Source organism: Argopecten irradians, chromosome 3, assembly GCF_041381155.1.
Source record: "Argopecten irradians isolate NY chromosome 3, Ai_NY, whole genome shotgun sequence".
Lineage (NCBI taxonomy): Eukaryota > Metazoa > Mollusca > Bivalvia > Pectinida > Pectinidae > Argopecten > Argopecten irradians.
Window position 1 is genome coordinate 63,433,638 of NC_091136.1, and position 22,290 is coordinate 63,455,927.

At 32.9% G+C, this 22,290-nt stretch overlaps 1 protein-coding gene across 1 annotated transcript; it reads left to right on the plus strand.

The window, feature by feature from the left end:
* Window positions 1-1,846: 1,846 nt before the first annotated feature.
* On the plus strand, window positions 1,847-21,091 carry LOC138319334 (zinc finger protein Gfi-1b-like). The gene is made up of 2 exons (XM_069262414.1): window positions 1,847-2,100; window positions 4,677-21,091. Exons 1-2 carry the CDS (start codon window positions 1,914-1,916, stop codon window positions 5,780-5,782), a joined length of 1,293 nt encoding a protein of 430 aa, XP_069118515.1. The 5' UTR covers window positions 1,847-1,913; the 3' UTR covers window positions 5,783-21,091.
* Window positions 21,092-22,290: the final 1,199 nt, after the last annotated feature.

Below are 22,290 nucleotides of genomic sequence, written 5' to 3' on the forward strand. Positions count from 1 at the left end.
TTAAAACTCTAAAGGTTTATGCAAGTAAATCTACATTTATAGTAAATTATGCAAATTATTTTGTATGACACCCAGATATTGTTAAATCCATGTTAAATGTATTCAAGCCTATTGTCACTAAAACATTATGACTGTTTTTGTTAATAAATATAAAACACAAAATTTAAATTTAGCAAAACGCATAGTGAAAATGAGGCTTATTTCCTTCTGCCTGTTTGATTTTTTGCATACACGTATAGATAACCCCTAATTTTCATAAATACTCACTATTCCTATTCAAATTAAAAATGGCGGACAATACAAGTAAAAATATGGTGAATGTTTTAAGAAATGCATTAATCACAGATTCTTGGACTAATTTGTTAGAAAAGTTTTGCAAACACGTGTATGATATCTAAATCCAGAAAAGATAGATGATTCCCAGCAACAGGAATCAATGGCCGTGCTAGTCAGAGGTCACTTGACACAATGTTAAAAAGTATCTCATTTGGTTAATCTCTAGCTAACATTGGTGCAGTACGAGTACTGGTGAGAATGGATAATGGACAACACCATATTCGTTTTACATTTCATTAATATTTAACGAATGTAAATTTAACAATAACAAGAATATACCTGTGTGGCTCAGTGAGAACTAGTGTAATAGACAATATTGCTGCTATCACCTATAATATGTGAATTGTACAACAATGATTGACCAAGCACATGGCACTGCCTACAGGGCTGATTATAGATAGTTCTACCTTCAAATTCACTACACACCAACGGCTATCAACACAAGAGTGAAGAATATTAATCACTATCGAAACCCATCTAAAAGCGAAACATTCCATTTCCAACATTGTAAAAATTCACAAGTCTTTCAAACCCAAAAATAAAGCAAAAATATCGACTGACATCGAAAAATACACACTAGTAATGTTAATGCCTTTCCATACTACAAGAATGAAGATGACAGCAAATTTGGGAAAGGATGGGCTTCAGATATAAATAAATCACATAAAACTCGCATCTTATATATATACCTGAATATTTTTAGCAGTCCTGAGATCTTGTGACCAGCAAAGTCTCTTTGTAAAGTCTATGTTTATACAACATTTTCCGGAAGATGATCGGGAATTATAACGGAGCATGCCGCTTCATCCAGAAGATGATCAAGAAATATAACGGAGTATACCGCTACATAGTCACACCAAAGCCTCGATGTTGCCAAAGAAATAAAATTTAAAAAATATGTATATCATGCCCATGTGAAATGCCATTATCAAACTACATGTTCTTTAAACCCATTGAATGAATTGATTTATAAGATTATCATAGTGATATAATAATTGTTAGTAAATTAATATTTAGACTGAGAAAAAGTTAAAGATGCTCCACCGCCGACCAAAGCATAAATGATATTAATCATTTGAACAATAATTGGTGTTTAATTGTGTATAATGTGTCTAATTAACACAAAAATTATGTAAAATAATTTATTTTGCCTTTGGTGCATGCGCAATCAGTACTTCATTCCATGTATAGGATTAAGTGCCATGGAATTTTATCGGGATGCAATAAATTATTTTTTATATTTTTAACTTGAAGTAAAATTAGAAGCTCAAACTTTTTAACGGTGGTAATGGTATAAAGAAAGTAACTTTTGTAACTGAAGAAAATACTAAATTGTCTGCTCCTGTTTTTTCAAAATACCATTTGTCAGTGATGGAGCATCTTTAAAATATATTTCATGTTTGACCTGTTTCTCAATAGAATGCAAAATATGTGTACAAGGCTAAAAGTTGATTGTTTAATGTACCTATATGTAGAGTTTTTGGATTTTTTTATTTTTTATTTCAGAAGTTTGCACAAAACAGTCTTGATAAAAATGCCATTGACTGGTTGGTGGTAACAGTTCTCCAACAAAATGAATGCTAAAGATGGCTCACTTTGAAGCTGTGTCAGACAGAGAGGTTCTGCTGAACTACTACAATGAACTTCTCTCACACAACAAGATCAATGCCTGTAAGCGTCGCAAAGTGTCAACAGAGGAGACAGAGTCTTCTACTTTTGCAAACAACAGTCTCATATCTGTGGAGATAAGGAACACTGAATCATGTAAGTGATTTTATAAATTTTATACATCCCCATATCATATATTGTACACTGTATATATTCCTGTATCTTTGTTTTACACTGTATAGATATCCACACATCATTATTGTACACCGTAAAGATATCCCCACATCATTATTGTACTCTGTAAGATATCCCCACATCATTACTGTACACTGTATAGATATCCCCATATCATTATTGTACACTGTATAGATATCCCCACATCATTATTGTACACCGTAAAGATATCCCCATATCATTATTGTACACTGTATAGATCTCCCCTTATCATTATTGTACACTGTATAGATATCCCCATATCATTATTGTACACTGTATAGATATCCCCATATCATTATTGTACACTGTATAGATATCTCCATATTATATATTGTACACTGTATAGATATCCCCATATCATTATTGTACACTGTATAGATATCTCCATATTATATATTGTACACTGTATAGATATCCCCATATCATGATTGTACACTGTATAGATATCTCCATATTATATATTGTACACTGTATAGATATCCCCATATCATTATTGTACACTGTATAGATATCCCCATATCTTTATTGTACACTGTATAGATATCCCCATATCTTTATTTTACACTGTATAGATATCCCAATATCATTATTGTACACTGTATAGATATCTCCATATTATATATTGTACATTGTATAGATATCCTCATATCATTATTGTACACTGTATAAATATCTCTGTATCTTTATTTTACACTGTATAGATATCCCCATATCATTATTGTACACTGTATAGATATCCCCATATCTTTATTTTACACTGTATAGATATCCCAATATCATGATTGTACACTGTATAGATATCTCCATATTATATATTGTACATTGTATAGATATCCCCATATCACTATTGTACACTGTATAGATATCTCTGTATCTTTATTTTACACTGTATAGATATCCCCATATCTTTATTTTACACCCTATAGATATCCCCATATCATTATTTTACACCCTATAGATATCCCCATATCATTATTGTACACTGTATAGATATCTCCATATCCTTATTGTACACTGTATAGATATCTCCATATCATTATTGTACACTGTATAGATATCCCCATATCATTATTGTACACTGTATAGATATCTCCATATTATATATTGTACACTGTATAGATATCCCCATATCTTTATTGTACACTGTATAAATATCCCCATATCTTTATTGTACACTGTATAGATATCCCCATATCTTTATTTTACACTGTATAGATATCCCAATATCATTATTGTACATTGTATAGATATCCTCATATCATTATTGTACACTGTATAGATATCTCCATATTATATATTGTACATTGTATAGATATCTCCATATCATATATTGTACACTGTATAGATATCTCCATATCATTATTGTACACTGTATAAATATCCACATATCATGATTGTACACTGTATAGATATCTCCATATCATTATTGTACACTGTATAGATATCTCCATATTTTATATTGTACATTGTATAGATATCCTCATTTCATTATTGTACACTGTATAGATATCTCCATATTATATATTGTACACTGTATAGATATCCCCATATCCTTATTGTACACTGTATAGATATCCCCTATCATTATTGTACACTGTATAGATATCTCCATATCATTATTGTACACTGTATAGATATCCCCATATCATTATTGTACACTGTATAGATATCCCCATATCATTATTGTACACTGTATAGATATCCCCATATCATTATTGTACACTGTATAGATATCCCCATATCATTATTGTACACTGTATAGATATCCCCATATCATTATTGTACACTGTATAGATATCCCCATGTCATTATTGTACACTGTATAGATATCTCCATATCATTATTGTACACTGTATAGATATCCCCATATCATTATTGTACACTGTATAGATATCCCATATCTTATTGTACACTGTATAGATATCTCCATATCATTATTGTACACTGTATAGATACCCATATATTATTGTACACTGTATAGATATCCCCATATCATTATTGTACACTGTATAGATATCTCCATATCATTATTGTACACTGTATAGATATCCCCATATCATTATTAACTGTAATACCCTACATTATTGTACACTGTATAGATATCTCCATATCATTATATATTGTACATTGTATAGATATCCCATATCATTATTGTACACTGTATAGATATCCCCATATCATTATTGTACACTGTATAGATATCCCCATATCATTATTGTACACTGTATAGATATCTCCATATCATTATTGTACACTGTATAGATATCTCCATATCTTTATTTTACACTGTATAGATATCCCCATATCATTATTGTACACTGTATAGATATCTCAATATCCTTATTGTACACTGTATAGATAACCCCATGTCATTATTGTACACTGTATAGATATCCCCGTATCTTGCTAATACACATTCAAATTGATGTACCACATATTTTCATTACTCTATTCAGCATTGTCCTTGATATTATTTAAAAGGTAGATATAAGATGGTTTACAATTCTTTATTTCAGCATTAGATTCACCGAGTTCAAGCTTAAGTCCATCTGGAGGTGAACAGAGTGATGCAGAACACTCCCCTTCAAAAGGATTCACTGCCACGGAGATCACCACTTCCTATACCATCCTCCCTCCAGAGGAGGAAATCTCACCCTATGAGGATATCCCTCCCAACGAGGAGATTACATCCTATGGAGTCATCTCACCAACCAAGTTTGTCCTTCGCAAAGAGGTCACAAGTCCAATCAACCTTACAATTTCCACCAAGGTCACGAGTCCCACCAAGGTCACGAGTCCCACCAAGGTCACGAGTCCCACCATGACATGTTCCACTGAAGATTCATCTGATGGCAGCCCTTCCACTAAAGTCCCTACTCAGACATCTTCTCCAGTGAGCCCATCATCTCCACCAACACCCATTTTATCGCCGACCCCTACTACTCCAGTACTGCCCCCTTCCTCTACCAGTCCACTGACACCTACAGACAAGCCATCTAATGGCACGGAAAATACACCCGAGGATCTAACTGATACGCTGAAAGATGTCACTCAGACACCAACGAATGAACAAGGTTCCTATCCATGCCCGAAATGTGAAAAGCAGTTTGCTTATGTAGGCAACTTGAAGAGACATATAAAAATGCATCATGGAGAGTTTCGGCCATATAAATGTTCTTTATGTGTCAAAAGGTTCTGGGGGAATGACAGTCTGGAACAGCACTGCAAACGTGTTCATTCCAAAGATAAGCCTTATGCTTGTGCCCACTGTGAAAAGAAGTACTCGGTGTGTTACGACCTTCAGAAACATGTCCGCAGTGTCCACGGAAAAGACATAGACTGGGAGGTCAGTGTACCAAGCAAATCACCGGGACCTGAAGATACTGGCTCAGACCGACGGAAAGTGACAGGGATAACCACAGTTCATCTGGGACAGCTGAACCACAAATGTAAATTCTGCAACAGAGGATTTGCTACGTTTAATGGACTAGGCGTGCATCTTAAAATGCATTTTCGTTGTAAGGTATGTCAAAAGGGTTTTAACACTGAAGAATCGTTGAGGACCCATGTAGAGAAAGCTCAACATCATGCAGGGGGACTGGACCAGGAGTATGTTCTATAATTCAGTATTAGATAAACCTGCTCACCCCAAACATTCCAATATATATCCATCCAATCTTTATAATGGATCATTTCACTCTCTGGAATAGGGGTTCCGGTATGCATAGGTTGAATCATTCTGTAGAAATCCATTCATTTTATATCTCTGCTTAATGATGGTGGTTACTGTTTTCTTTTTTTTTTTCTTTTTTTTTAATTTTTTTTTTTTAAGATTTGTTTTTGTTTTGATTTTTAGTGTTTACAATATTAATATACATAGCTTTAACGTTGGTTTTTAGTATTTACATTGTACATAGCTTTAATTGACGAGTATGTCCTAAAACAAACCATAGACTATGGCGATATCTGTATCATCGAAATATGGGTATGATAGTATGCAATTTTAAGATGAAACAATGACTATTTTTCATAGTGCTATTAAGATATGTCTCATCTTTAAAGGATTTGTGCAGCCAAATTTTTTTTTTGGTAATACGTCAGGGTATTGCTTTACATGAATGAAAAATCAAGTCCCATCCAACGAATCGTCTAGCTTTTAGCGCTATCGGTTGGTTTTGGTCGTGATTTACGGGTAGTGTCGACTAAAGTTCAGAGATAATGAGCTAGGCGGTCACATGGTTTTGTGATGTCAGAGTAGTCCGCGGCTACACAAGGTAAGCCTAGTACTATACATGTATACAGCATATATACGTATACGTTAGATCTACAATATGAGTTTTTCGAATAAATGGTTATTCTAGCTTTATGATGTAAATATTTTCAGTTTCAAAACATTCCATTTACACCATTTCAAACATTCAAACAAGCATTTATCGAACTTTAGATTACATAATCAGTCCAATTTGATAGATATATCAAAATGATGTTCGGATCAGTCTGGACTGAGATTTAGATAGCATATGATGTAAATTTCTGTGTAATAAAAACAGTATAATGTAACACTATATTTTTACGAGTAAAATCACAAAAATAAGCATGAATATATCTAGAATGCGTGTTTTTATTTCAAACTTTTGCCATAACGATGCAAACACAGCACAATTATAATTAAAATAAAATGTGGACGGTTGTCAGTTATGTTATATTAGAGTAACAGTACCGAACTTAAACCAAAAGTAATATGTATATGTATATTGTTGCCTTTGAAACTTTATCCATAACATTTACTAAAAAGCAGAAATACATCAATGATATTTCTGTTATATGTTTCTAAATTACAGTACATATATATAAGTGTAGATTTAAATTCATTATTTCAAAATTATATTAAATCCTTAAAATAGTATATTCATTGTCGATCCTTTTGTATATCATACCGAGATTTAATAGTATGATATATGAACATTCATCGTATAATCCAAAAAGTAACCACATATAGTGTTCAAATGAAAAATGAAATTACTTGTATACAGGCATTATAAATAGATATAATATCTTTTCAAAAATACACTTAGTGATATTTAGATAAATTTTTGTTTCTGAATAAGTCAACTTCCATTATTGTTTTACCTGTGTACGACATATATATACATAATGTGAATGTAATATATATTCCTAGGTATGATCAGGGATATTTTATTTTCATTTGCTAGAGCATAGATGTAGGGGGTTTCCATAATTCAAATCACAATCCAATTAACGGATGTCCTAACCTGATTGACAGTAAGACAATAGCAAATACCCGATATAGTCCACCGAATAGCAAATTGCCCGCGGTCAGGAAATTACAGGTGAGTTCGATGAATGGCACAGGTAAACAACATCCTGTTCCAGGTATTACATAACCATCAAACCAAAGGCATGGCTAATTATATATCTATATCGGAGTGTCTACTCGTACATATGTATATCGATTAAAAATTAAAAGCGACCGCACAGTCTGAAAAAATAGTTTGTTTTGCTTAATATCTCAATATTTTGATCTTTTATAATATCAAAAATATATTCTTTCTACCACATGTTGAAATGTATCACAATTTATTCGGTTAGCAACACACAACACAATGTTTGTAATGATCAATCATCGGTGTGTAAGTACGTCAATACTTTAATCAAGGATTTCTTAAATTGTTACGTAAAATTTCATTTTACAATCACAAGCTTTGTAATTCACAATGTATCAAAGATACAGACTACAGGAAAATATCTAATTAAAGCTTATTCGTTGCTGAACTCCTCGACAAAAAATCAGAAACTTTTATTTCTGTGTTGATTTTCTTTCATAATTACACGAAGATACCTGCTATTAAAGCATAAATTAGAGTATTTAAAACCGAATTTCACTCTTTTAGTTATTTACATTGGAGCCAAAGTTATTGTACGATTAACTTCACTCAAAAGTAATCATAAAAAATCGTTGATCGGCTTTTTCTGTGACTGTCGATGTAAGTGATAGCACATCAGTTATAGTACAGCTATAAGCCACGGACTATTATGACGTCACACGGTTTAGAGCTAGAAAATATGCATAATCGGGCGGTCAGAATTTTGGACCTCGATATCGACAGCTTACGGGTTATTCCGGTTGCGCACGGCACGGAGAGATTTCTACACATGCTAATAAAGCCATTTCCAGCATAAACTAATTATATAAAATTATCATTTTTGACTGCACAAATCCTTTAATGAAATGATTAAGTGGTTAATTTGTTTATCATGCCAATATTATGTGCACATTTTTTCATCAGTTAAATAATGAATTGCAGACATCCTTTCTTCATATTTAAATACAGCTTATACAATTATACTTGAATTCCCAATATACTAAAAATATAACTACATGTAGTTGCAAAACGTTATAAGCCCACTACCTTTCCAAAATAAAAAATAAAAGTTTCTTTAAAACAATGATAACATAAACAAAATTTAGATTGATTGCCTAAGATGAGGTTACAACACCAAACAAATGTGTGATAATGAGGACATCGACAGTAATTAAGACAACTGCAGGAAACAAAAGTTGACCTGTGTTATGAAAATTTATATTTGATTTATTGTAATTAAATTGTTCAGAAGTTGGTGATAAGTGTAGTTTTAACAGTAAGCTGATCACTTTTGCGACTCTACAAAATTGTCTATCTCGATTTATATTCCGATTTAAAAAAATCAAAAGTAGTTCCGCAAAGGTAGTGGGCGCTTAGTTTAATTTTACGCCGATATTGATATTGTTTGTAGGTGTAGTCAAGAATATTTATAATGATTTCTTAGTAACTTTGGTACAGAAGTTGTTTAAATTTGAGACTTGTTCAGAAAGACGTGGCATAGTCATGTGTTGTTCTCAGCAATGACATTACAATGTGATCTCAGCAAATGACATTACAATGTGAGCTAACTTCTGTTCGTTTGAAAAGTAGAACTCACTTAAGCTATGTTCAAATTACACAAGAAAAATGTACAGTATTTGAATTTTTATCAAAAGTTTCTGAATAGTTACCGCCAATTTGGACTTCTATTTATTAATAGTCTTTAAACATTTTATTTAATTAAAAACTGTTTACAATAGATTTTATTTTCAGAAATCCTTTGAATCATGAAAAAATTCTGGGAAATATATTTGTTGGAACTTAAAGAGTCCCAAGAATTGTATGTTCGTTGGAACTTTAATAGTTCCAAGAATTGTAAGTAATTTCTTGTCTTGTAAAAACTCTAATTTTATACGCTGGTCAGCTGCTGACAATCAGTATTATCTATAATTAATGAAAGGATTTGTATAGTTATACCTTCTAATGTCTGAATAATAAGTAGGTAAAGTGACGAAGTAGGATAGGTAACAGACACTGCTCCGAGGCCAGCTTGTCCTTGTATGTCTGTTACCTGACTTACTACTTTCTCTTCCATGCGTGTATAACTCACTGTTTATCTAACATTGTTGATATTACTTTTTTGTTTGGATTTAATTTCAGTAAAATTTTGTTGATATCTGTATGTTATAAGGATATGTGGCATCTTTTGACCTTTCTGTGGCATTGGTATAATTCTTTACAAAGTCTTCTGACAAAATCTTTATATGTCTTCAATGAATTTTTCTTCCAATATATATATATACATGAAAAGAAAACACAACTATAAAACAGTTTTTTCCTGTTTAACAGGAAAAAACTGTTTTATAGTTGTATTTTCTTTTTATGTATATGGAAACCATCACATGGACATGGTTGTTTTTTACCTATATATATATATACTATGAGTAATGAGGAGTTATCTGCCCTTGTTCTGTTTTGCTTTGGCATTATTGACCTACATATGTACCTACAGGTATAGGTAACTGTGATATTGTGTTTTCACGTATAGATTTAAAGTCTCTACAAAAAACTTTTTTTTTAATTTAGGTACACTTATAATTTAAGTTATGTTTGTAAAGTAATACTTTGGATGTAATTTTGATAACTTGCTACCTTACTAGATCCCAGCTATTAAAAGAGTTTTATCTTTCAATGTACAATATTTTTACCAATAACAGTGATTCTGCATTGAATATCATTTACACAGATTTACTCTAAAATTCAGAGGTGAATGGTGTCTGGTAGAAAAGTAACATTATACTATATCATAGTATATGTTACGTTGCAATAGATAGACTGTGTATTGCGTTGTCTTTATTAGTAATTGTTTGTCCTGAGAGTTGTCTATATCTATAGTGTTAATTACATTGTAATAATCAATTTACATTTACAACCATTCAACAGATTTCAATAAAACTATATAGAAATACTTTATTGACCACAATTCAATCAAAATTGTGAAAGCAATGGTACCCCCCCACCGCACCCCTTTCTAATTTTATTGATATCTTGTCCCTAGGGTAGTTTCTATACTACAACTGCCTGCCTGTAATGACGAGCACCAAGTAGAACATATGTCATTCACCTTATTTTTTTTTTATCTTCCTGTATTGAGAAGGTAACCAACTTAGATTTTACAGATCCATGCATGATATAGAGAAGATTCTACTTGTTTGAATTGATTTAATGATTAAGTGATTTTAAGTTAAGAGACTAAGACCCTATACATTAAACTGTGTCTTTTGTTAGTTCTGACCAAACAATTTGTATATTCAAGTAGACCTGTGACCAAACACTTGGAAAACATCAACTTTTATCATGGCTCTGTTAACTCCAAGTTAGAATGTTTCCTTATTTCAAATATTAATGGGTGTATTGTGTATGTATGTATATTTGAAATCCAGATCCACTGAAAGTGCACAATTATGCACTTTTTTTTGCAGTCCATTTTTAAGATGGACTATTTATGCAAATATTATGTTTCTACAATACAATTGTATAGAACATTTTTCTACAGAGAATACTTTGGTATATTGATATTTTGATACTGAATTTGTATATACATGTATATGTGTAAGCAGATCATGAAAAGTGCAGGTAATAGCATGGTGATTTCATAAAGATTTTCATGTGTGTAATTATTATTCTTGATACAATGAATTTCTAGTTTTAAGTCAAATGAGTTTTAATCAACAATTGAAAAGACAATACAGGTATTTGGTAAGGTAACACCTATATAGGTGTGTAACAGTGTTAACACCTGTACAGGAACACCTGTACCCTACTTTTTAGGTCACCTGATCATGATACACAGTCTCACATGACCTATTCTAATCGCCTTTTGTCCATTGTCATGTGTCATCTGTCATGTGTCCGTAAACAATTTACATTTTCGACTTCTTTCCAAAACTACTGAAGCATTTTCAATGAAATTTTGCACATACTCTTCATAGATTGAAAGTTCATAAGGCCCTTTACAAAAATTGTGAATTTCATGGCCCTGGGATCTCAGATTTTCCTCTGAGAAGGGGGGGGGGGTCAAATGTACTGAAGTTTATATTGGAAAAACACATGTATGAGCTTTATTTGCTCAATTTTCATAGGAAATGAGTCAAACTTGGTTAGAATTATTAGTCTGAGATATGGTATTGTAACATCCACATCGATCCTCGCTGATCCCCAGGGACCAGAAGGATGGGGCCAAACAGGGTCAAAAAGACTAAAATTTAAAATACCTTCTGAATTCACAAGTTTGGTTGAGGAAAATACTCTTCACAGATTAAAAAGTCAAATTTATAAAATCACTGACTGACTTCAAAGGCCAATATATATAGTGTTTATATGTATTTGTTTCATTCTGTATACAAACTCAGGTGATGGTTGAGGCCCATGGGCCTCTTGTTTAAATGTATGGATATTGATTTATATAAAGATATATTTAAGCATATGTTGATATAGTGATGTAAATGTATAAGATTGATATTGGGCATTATGACTGTACACTTGTACATGTAGTATTGAAATACTGTCACATGACAGTAGATCTTGATTGTTTGTATTTTTTTTAATGCTTTTGTAAAGATGAAGTTACTATTGAGTAATGTCTGTTTGCTATTGTATAGAGATGTATATCACTAACACCATACTTACCTCTGGATGTTTTTTTAGAATGATTGATAATTATGTCAGTACAATACTCTTCAGTTTGTATATGACCTGCTACAACATAACACTGACATAATATGAGGTATATGACCCGTTACAACATAACACTGACATAATATGAGGTATATGACCTGTTAAAACATAACACTGACATAATATGAGGTATATGACCCGTTACAACATAACACTGACATAATATGAGGTATATGACCTGTTACAACATAACACTGACACAATATGAGGTATATGACCCGTTACAACATAACACTGACATAATATGAGGTATATGACCCGTAACAACATAACACTGACATAGTATGAGGTATATGATCTGTTACAACCTAACACTGACATAATATGAGGTATATGACCCGTTACAACATAACACTGACATAATATGGGGTGTATGACCCGTTACAACATAACACTGACATAATATGAGGTATATGACTCATAACAACATGACACTTATGACCCGTTACAACATAACACTGACATAATATGAGATATATGATCTGTTACAACATAACACTGACATAATATGAGGTATATGACCTGTTAAAACATAACACTGACATAATATGAGATATATGACCCGTTACAACATAACACTGACATAATATGAGGTATATGACCTGTTAAAACATAACACTGACATAATATGAGGTATATGACCTGTTACAACATAACTCTGACATAATATGAGGTATATGACCATGCAAAACATAACACTGACATAATATGAGGTATATGACCTGTTACAACATAACACTGACATAATATGAGTATATGACCTGTTACAACATGACACTGACATAATATGAGGTATATGACCTGTTACAACATAACATTGAAATAATATGAGGTATATGACTTGTTACAACATGACACTGACATAATATGAGGTATATGACCTGTTACAACATAACACTGGCATAATATGAGGTATATGACCTGTTACAACATGACACTGACATAATTTGAGGTATATGACCCGTAACAACATGGCACTGACATAATTTGAGGTATATGACCTGTTACAACCTAACACTGACATAATATGAGGTATATGACCCGTTACAACATAACACTGACATAATATGGGGTGTATGACCTGTTACAACATAACACTGAAATAATATGAGGTATATGACCTGTTACAACATGACACTGACATAATATGAGGTATATGACCTGTTACAACATAACACTGGCATAATATGAGGTATATGACCTGTTACAACATGACACTGACATAATTTGAGGTATATGACCCGTTACAACATGGCACTGACATAATTTGAGGTATATGACCTGTTACAACCTAACACTGACATAATATGAGGTATATGACCCGTTACAACATAACACTGACATAATATGGGGTATATGACCTGTTACAACATAACACTGACATAATATGAGGTATATGACCTGTTACAACATAACACTGACATAATATGAGATATATGACCTGTTACAACATAACACTGACATAATATGAGGTATATGACCCGTTACAACATAACACTGACATAATATGAGATTTATGACCTGTTACAACATAACACTGACATAATATGAGGTATATGACCCGTTACAACATAACACTGACATAATATGAGGTATATGACCCGTTACAACATAACACTGACATAATATGAGATTTATGACCTGTTACAACATAACACTGACATAATATGAGATTTATGACCTGTTACAACATAACACTGACATAATATGAGGTATATGACCCGTTACAACATAACACTGACATGATATGAGGTATATGACCTGTTAAAACATAACACTGACATAATATGAGATATATGACCTGTTACAACATAACACTGACATAATATGAGGTATATGACCCGTTACAACATGACACTGACATAATATGAGGTACATGACCTGTTATAACATAATACTGACTTAAAACTCCTTCTTTAAGATTTAGCAGTATACATGTAACAAGCTGTTTTATAAATGTTTTATTAGGTCATCTGACCCAAAGAGCCGTGCGACGTCCGTTAACTTTTCATTCAAAAGACTTCTTCTCAATAACCAAGAGGCCCAAGGTACTGATTTTTGGCCTGTAGCATGCCGGGATGAAGGGCTACCAAGTTAGTTCAAATAATTGACCTTGATCTTCATTCAAGGTCACAGGGGTCAAAAAGGCTAAATTCTTTAAACGGCTTCTCAAAAACCGAAAGGCCCAGGGTACTAATATTGAGCCAGCGGCATGCTGGGATGAAACGCTACCAATTTTGTTCAAAGGAATGACCTTGATCTTCATTCAAGGTCACAATGGAAAAATAGGCTAAACTCTTTAAACAAATTCTTGTGAATAACTAAGAGGCCAAGAGACCTGATATTGGGCCTCTTACATGCTGGGATGAATGGCTACCAGGTTGTTCATAGTAATGACCTTGATCTTCATTCAAGGTCACAGGGATCAAATAGGCTAAAACCTTTAAGCAAATCCTTGTAAAGAACTAAGAGGCCTAGAGACCTGATATTGGACTTGTAGCATGGTTGGGATCAAGGGACCTTCATTTATGGTCTTATTCATCAAATACATTGTATATATATATATATATATATTGTGCGAATAGTCAGATGACTGTTAAGACCCATGGGCCACTTGTAAAATGCTACATTTTTGTGTGCATGTGGATTTGAATAAGACTTGATGTCTCTAAACATACTAGTGTTAATATTAAATTAGGCCAAAAAAATATGTCTGTTTAGGGTTACCGGACCGACCCTAATTTTTTTACTCCAGATATTTTTTCAGTGCCATAGCTTTCAAAAATCTTTACATGGCTTTATGAGACTAAATGTGATTTGGAGTACATTGTGATTTCTCCTCAGTGTGACCTTGATATCACACACTCACACATGATTAGTGTTTGTAGGATACTAGGCATTATTCTTTCTACAATTCTTACCTGATAGTTGTGTAACTCACTGACAGCCTGTCAGCTTAGTACAGAAGTCATCAAGGTTTTCTTAATTATAATGAACAAACTTTTTTTATAAACATTTTATTAAAAGCCTGCTTTATGACTTAATTTTAGCCGAAGAGAATGACTGTGTTCATGAGGTAAATGTAGAATGATTTAATTTAAATCTTTATGATAACCTGTTCCCAGTATTTATTATGAAGATATTTATAGATATTGGCATTATGTATCCTTTAATCATTTAGTATATCAGCATTATATTTTACTAAGTTCATATTCATACATTTGTAGAATAACATTAAGATTGTTTAGAATTTGCTTTTTTGTATGGTTCCAGATTTGGAACATTCAATGTTTATGTTGTATCTAGATTTCTTAGTTATAATTGAATTGTTGGTTATAGAAATGATATTATTAATGAAATAGAAGCATGTAGTTTTTTTTAGAGATAAATTACCAAATCCTTTAGTAACCAACAACCTGTCTGTATTTTTACATATTACAGAATTATCTGCCCTTGCAGGAAGATCTTGATTATTATGTGTTTGTGAGTGCTACATCATTTTTGTTGTTGAGAAATTGACCCTATTATTATTACACAGAAGAATGATGATCTAATTGAAACCTGCAAGTATACTTAACTGTATAACATGCTAGGAGGGAAAATAAGACATGAAACACCATAGTAACTAACAGATGTCATTACATCTTTGTACATAACAGATTAACCTCCCTTGCAGGTAGGTATCCATGCTGACGTCAATATTTTGTAAGCAAACAGCGTTTCTGAATTGAAAAGTGTGATGTTACGCTCTCAGATAGGATGTCACAATTAATATCTACCTGCAAGGGCAAATAACTCTTTGGTATACAAATACAGAATAATCACTCCGCATGAAATTCTATAATGATCATGACTGTACCCATTTTTAACTGTAAATTTATGAGTCCGGTGAAGAGGAACTAAATAGTTCCTGAAGTGAAAATTTTCTGTATTCCACATATTTTCTATATTCTAACATATTATAGTTACCAACAACCATTATAATTACTAAACGTGAAATCCTATAATTACCAACAACCATTGTAATTACTAGACATGAAATCCTATAGTTACCAACAACCATTGTAATTACTAGACATGAAATCCTATAATTACCAACAACCATTGTAATTACTAGACATGAAATCCTATAGTTACCAACAACCATTGTAATTACTAGACATGAAATCCTATAATTACCAACAACCATTATAATTACTAAACATGGAATCCTATAGTTACCAACAACCATTGTAATTACTAGACATAAAATTCTATAGTAACCAACAACCATTGTAATTACTAGACATGAAATCCTATAGTTACCAACAACCATTGTAATTACTAGACATGAAATCCTATAGTTACCAACAACCATTGTAATAGCTGAACATGGAATCCTATAGTTACCAACAACCATTGTAATTACTAGACATGGAATCCTATAGTTACCAACAACCATTGTAATTGCTAGACATGAAATCCTATAGTTACCAACAACCATTGTAATTACTAGACATGAAATCCTATAGTTACCAACAACCATTGTAATTACTAGACATGAAATCCTATAGTTACCAACAACCATTGTAATAGCTGAACATGGAATCCTATAGTTACCAACAACCATTATAATTACTAAACATGGAATCCAATAGTTACCAACAACCATTGTAATTACTAGACATGAAATCCTATAGTTACCAACAACCATTGTAATTACTAGACATGGATCCCTAAAGTTAACAACAACCATTATAATTACTAAACATGGAATCCTATAGTTACCAACAACCATTGTAATTACTAGACATGAAATCCTATAGTTACCAACAACCATTGTAATTACTAAACATGGAATCCTATAGTTACCAACAACCATTGTAATTACTAGACATGAAATCCTATAGTTACCAACAACCATTATAATTACTAAACATGGAATCCTATAGTTACCAACAACCATTGTAATTACTAGACATAAAATTCTATAGTAACCAACAACCATTGTAATTACTAGACATGAAATCCTATAGTTACCAACAACCATTGTAATTACTAGACATGAAATCCTATAGTTACCAACAACCATTGTAATAGCTGAACATGGAATCCTATAGTTACCAACAACCATTATAATTACTAAACATGGAATCCTATAGTTATCAACAACCATTGTAATTACTAGACATGAAATCCTATAATTACCAACAACCATTGTAATTACTAGACATGGATCCCTAAAGTTAACAACAACCATTATAATTACTAGACATGGAATCCTATAGTTACCAACAACCATTGTAATTACTAGACATGGATCCCTAAAGTTAACAACAACCATTATAATTACTAAACATGGAATCCTATAGTTACCAACAACCATTGTAATTACTAGACATAAAATTCTATAGTAACCAACAACCATTGTAATTACTAGACATGAAATCCTATAGTTACCAACAACCATTGTAATTACTAGACATGAAATCCTATAGTTACCAACAACCATTGTAATAGCTGAACATGGAATCCTATAGTTACCAACAACCATTATAATTACTAAACATGGAATCCTATAGTTATCAACAACCATTGTAATTACTAGACATGAAATCCTATAATTACCAACAACCATTGTAATTACTAGACATGGATCCCTAAAGTTAACAACAACCATTATAATTACTAGACATGGAATCCTATAGTTACCAACAACCATTGTAATTACTAGACATGGATCCCTAAAGTTAACAACAACCATTATAATTACTAGACATGGAATCCTATAGTTACCAACAACCATTGTAATTACTAGACATGGAATCCTATAGTTACCAACAACCATTATAATTACTTGACATGAAATCTGATAGTTACCAACAACCGTTGTAATTACTAGACATGGAATCCTATTGTTACCAACAAATGTTGTATTTGTAAGACATAAAATCCAATTGTTACCATTTACTCTATATTCTTTAAACCCTATTGTTACAGGAAATGAAATCCTTTGATCAGAATCACTATTTGTATGTAATTATGTAGACATGTAATTGTGTAGTTACTATCTCTGACACACGATAGGTATGTAATGTAGATAACATAATAATGTGACAACCTGGTATTCTGTATCTCTGGAACCAGCAAATCATCGTGATATTTTAATTGATAAATAAGAAATCCGGGACCAGATTCTGTTTATTTCTAATCTATGTTAAAACTTGTTTATTTTGTAATTCATTGTGTTATTTTCTTGATATGTTTTGTATTAAGCTGTCCAGGGAACTTTGATTTAATCAGTTTCTTGGTGTGTAACAATGTATTTTTAAAGATTTTGTTGACCAAAAAGACTTGGAATAGCATCTTCATTTTGTATATAAAGAAATGTGGCATTACTCGAGGTTTTATTGCATACAGCATGTGTAATAAGGTGGGGCATTATAGCAACGTTTGACTGTATTTTACAGATTTTTGTATAGTACAGGGTCTCGCATTATAGCAATGTTTGACTGTATTTTACAGATTTTTGTATAGTACAAGGTCTCGCATTATAGCAATGTTTGACTGTATTTTACAGATTTTTAGCCCACCATCATCAGATGGTGGGCTATTCAAATCGCCTTTCGTCCGTGGTCTGTCGTCCGTCCGTCCGTCCTTCCGTCCGTCCGTCCTTCCGTCCGTCCGTCCGTCCGTCCGTCCGTTAACAATTCTTGTTACCGCTATTTCTCAGAAAGTACTGAAGGGATCTTTCTCAAATTTCATATGTAGGTTCCCCTAGGACCCTAGTTGTGCATATTGCATTTTGCGACCGATCGGTCAACAAGATGGCCGACAGGCGGCCATCTTGGATTTTGATAGTTAAAGTTTGTTACCGCTATTTCTCAAAAAGTGCTGAAGGGATCTTTCTCAAATTTCATATGTAGGTTCCCCTAGGACCCTAGTTGTGCATATTGCATTTCGGGACCAATCGGTCAACAAGATGGCCGACAGGCGGCCATCTTGGATTTTGATAGTTAAAGGTTGTTACCGCTATTTCTCAAAAAGTGCTGAAGGGATCTTTCTCAAATTTCATATACAGGTTCCCCCAGGACCCTAGTTGTGCATATTGCATTTTGGGACCGATCAGTCAACAAGATGGCCGACAGGCGGCCATCTTGGATTTTGATAGTTAAAAGTTTGTTACCGCTATTTCTCAAAAAGAACTGAAGGGATCTTTCTCAAATTTCATATGTAGGTTCACCTAGGACCCTAGTTGTGCATATTGCATTTTGGGACCGATCAGTCAACAAGATGGCCGACAGGCGGCCATCTTGGATTTTGATAGTTTAAGTTTGTTACTGCTATTTCTCAAAAAGTACTGAAGAGATCTTTCTCAAATTTCATATATAGGTTCCCTAGGGCCCTAGTTGTGTATGTTGCATTTTGGGACCGATCGGTGAACAAAATGGCCGACAGGCGGCCATCTTGGATTTTGATAGTTTAAGTTTGTTACCGCTATTTCTCAAAAAGTACTGAAGGGATCTTTCTCAAATTTCATATGTAGGTTCCCCTAGAACCCTAGTTGTGCATATTGCATTTAAGGACTGCTCCATAATGCTTTTTGGGACTGATCGGTAAAAAAGATGGCCAACCGGCCGCCATCTTAGATTTCATTGTTGAAGTTTGTTACCACTTTTTCTTAGAAAGTACTATAGCGATCTGTCTCAAATTTTATATGTAGTGTGTTTGAAAAAGTTTGAAAAGCAGGGAAAAGATCCTCTTTCCATTGTCAGACATAAATCATTCTTTGGTGGGCGCCAAGATCCCTCTGGGATCTCTTGTTGTATAGTACAGGGTCTCGCATTATAGCAATGTTTGACTGTATTTTACAGATTTTTGTATAGTACAGGGTCTCGCATTATAGCAACGTTTGACTGTATTTTACAGATTTTTGTATAGTACAGGGTCTCGCATTATAGCAATGTTTGACTGTATTTTACAGATTTTTGTATAGTACAGGGTCTCGCATTATAGCAATGTTTGACTGTATTTTACAGATTTTTGTATAGTACAGGGTCTCGCATTGTAGCAATGTTTGACTGTATTTTACAGATTTTTGTATAGTTCAGGTTCTCTTGATTAACTTCTGTTAGTTAATAAGAACTGATTTTGTAATTGTTGTTGATTATGTTACCCAAAATGTATTGTATCAACCAATTTCAGAGATAAGCACAAACAATGAAAGCAGTATGTTCAATATTTTGAGGTCATCTGACCGAATTTGAAAGGGTCAGAATGGCCTATAACCATCATGCTTCGTCCATGGTTGTGCACTGTCCTCTTTTCATATTTTGAACTTGTTTTTAAGTTCCACTTACGGGATTGAGCTGAATTTGCCTAAAATGATCTTGACAATAATTATTGGTGTTGATGTAAAGGTAGGGCACCTCAAGTGATGTTATTTTTAGACACTCAATGTCATTGCCCTTTCAAGATGGATGCCAAAGTTACCAATTTGAAAAACCAAATTTTATTAATTCTTTTCCTATTTAGCTGCTGCCATGGTTGTCAGATGACCGTTAAGGTCCTAGGGCCTCTTGTTGCAGAGGGAAATATGACATTTAAGTGTTTTCTTTACTGTCATCATATTTTATCATCACTCCTTAGAACTATAGATATTGATAGGTGTTCAGTGTGCTCTTGGTTTTTATGAGTTTTGTGTTCTTTCCTCAATAAAGGTGTAATACTGTGTTAATCATTTCAGCTAATTTTTTACCAAAATCACTTAAATTACTTCATTGTATGACTCTATCATGTTATATTATGGATTTTAAAGACAAACAGAAATAAACAAGATTGAGCAACATAAAGGCTTTGTGGTTTGATGTTTGTTTAAACACTTTCTGAACACAGGTTTATATGCTTGTGGTATCAATGGTTTCTTTCAAACTTTACATGTCAACTTCATGGTTACTTTAGAAACAAATCTCACATACGATGAGGTAAGGCCGACTTAATACTTATACTTTGTAGTCTAGCTTTGTCATTACTCTACTGACCTGGTCAGAACATAAGCCATCCTGCAGTGTCTACCGGTCATCATTTCAGCTTAATTGCCAGGAGTACTAAAGCACTCAATGGATTTTTACGAAATTTTTCATGGGAAAAGTGGAATCAGATTTCTTCAAAGTGTTGGTCAGGCCCATGAGGGGTTGCACTCAATAGTAGAAATACAGCAAAATATTTAAAATCCATCTTCTGAAAGGATTTGGACTAAACTATATCTGGATCAACAAGGAATATATAAGAGAGGAGTTCTGATAAAGATAAAATGGTCATATCTTCCTAAGTCCTCTACTCTCATGACCATGTACAGGTTAAGTACCAAACAATAACCCCTGCAATCATAATGGGCCCCAAGGTCTCGATCCTGGTAAGCAATACAGGCACCCTCGGCCACTTCTCTTTATTTTTGGAACCATGTTGCATTTCTCTGATAGTTGATGATGAAGCAATGAAAATGATCCATAAAAAATATTATAGATGTGAGTACGATAATCTGACATAAAATTTCAGCATTTACAATGATACATGTATATGAACAACTAAAAAGGTGAATATTATACATGACATTAGCATTGCACACAATTTTCTGACAAATCCTGAACAGAAACCTTAAATATCAGGCAGCAAAATTATGTATAATAATCTGCAGATGATCTCTGATAAGCAAATTAATCCATAATTTGGCAGACAGCTTTGAATGCAAATAATATACATTTAAAAAAAAGAAATCTTTATGCTGTAGTTCTTATCGTTATCAGAAATATATATACATTTAATACAGGCATCTAATATAAGTTTTTGTCATAGTCAAAAGTTTCTATTTATGACGGCAATAGACAGAGATTTAGATAGTATCTACAGCTGAAATTGTACCAATACCTATATTTACTAAATTCTGCTCAAATAAATTAATCCATAAATATCATATTATGCACTTACATAGTGCTATTAAACGACAGAAAAAGTAATTCGTAATTTAAAAACACATTTTAATAAATAATCC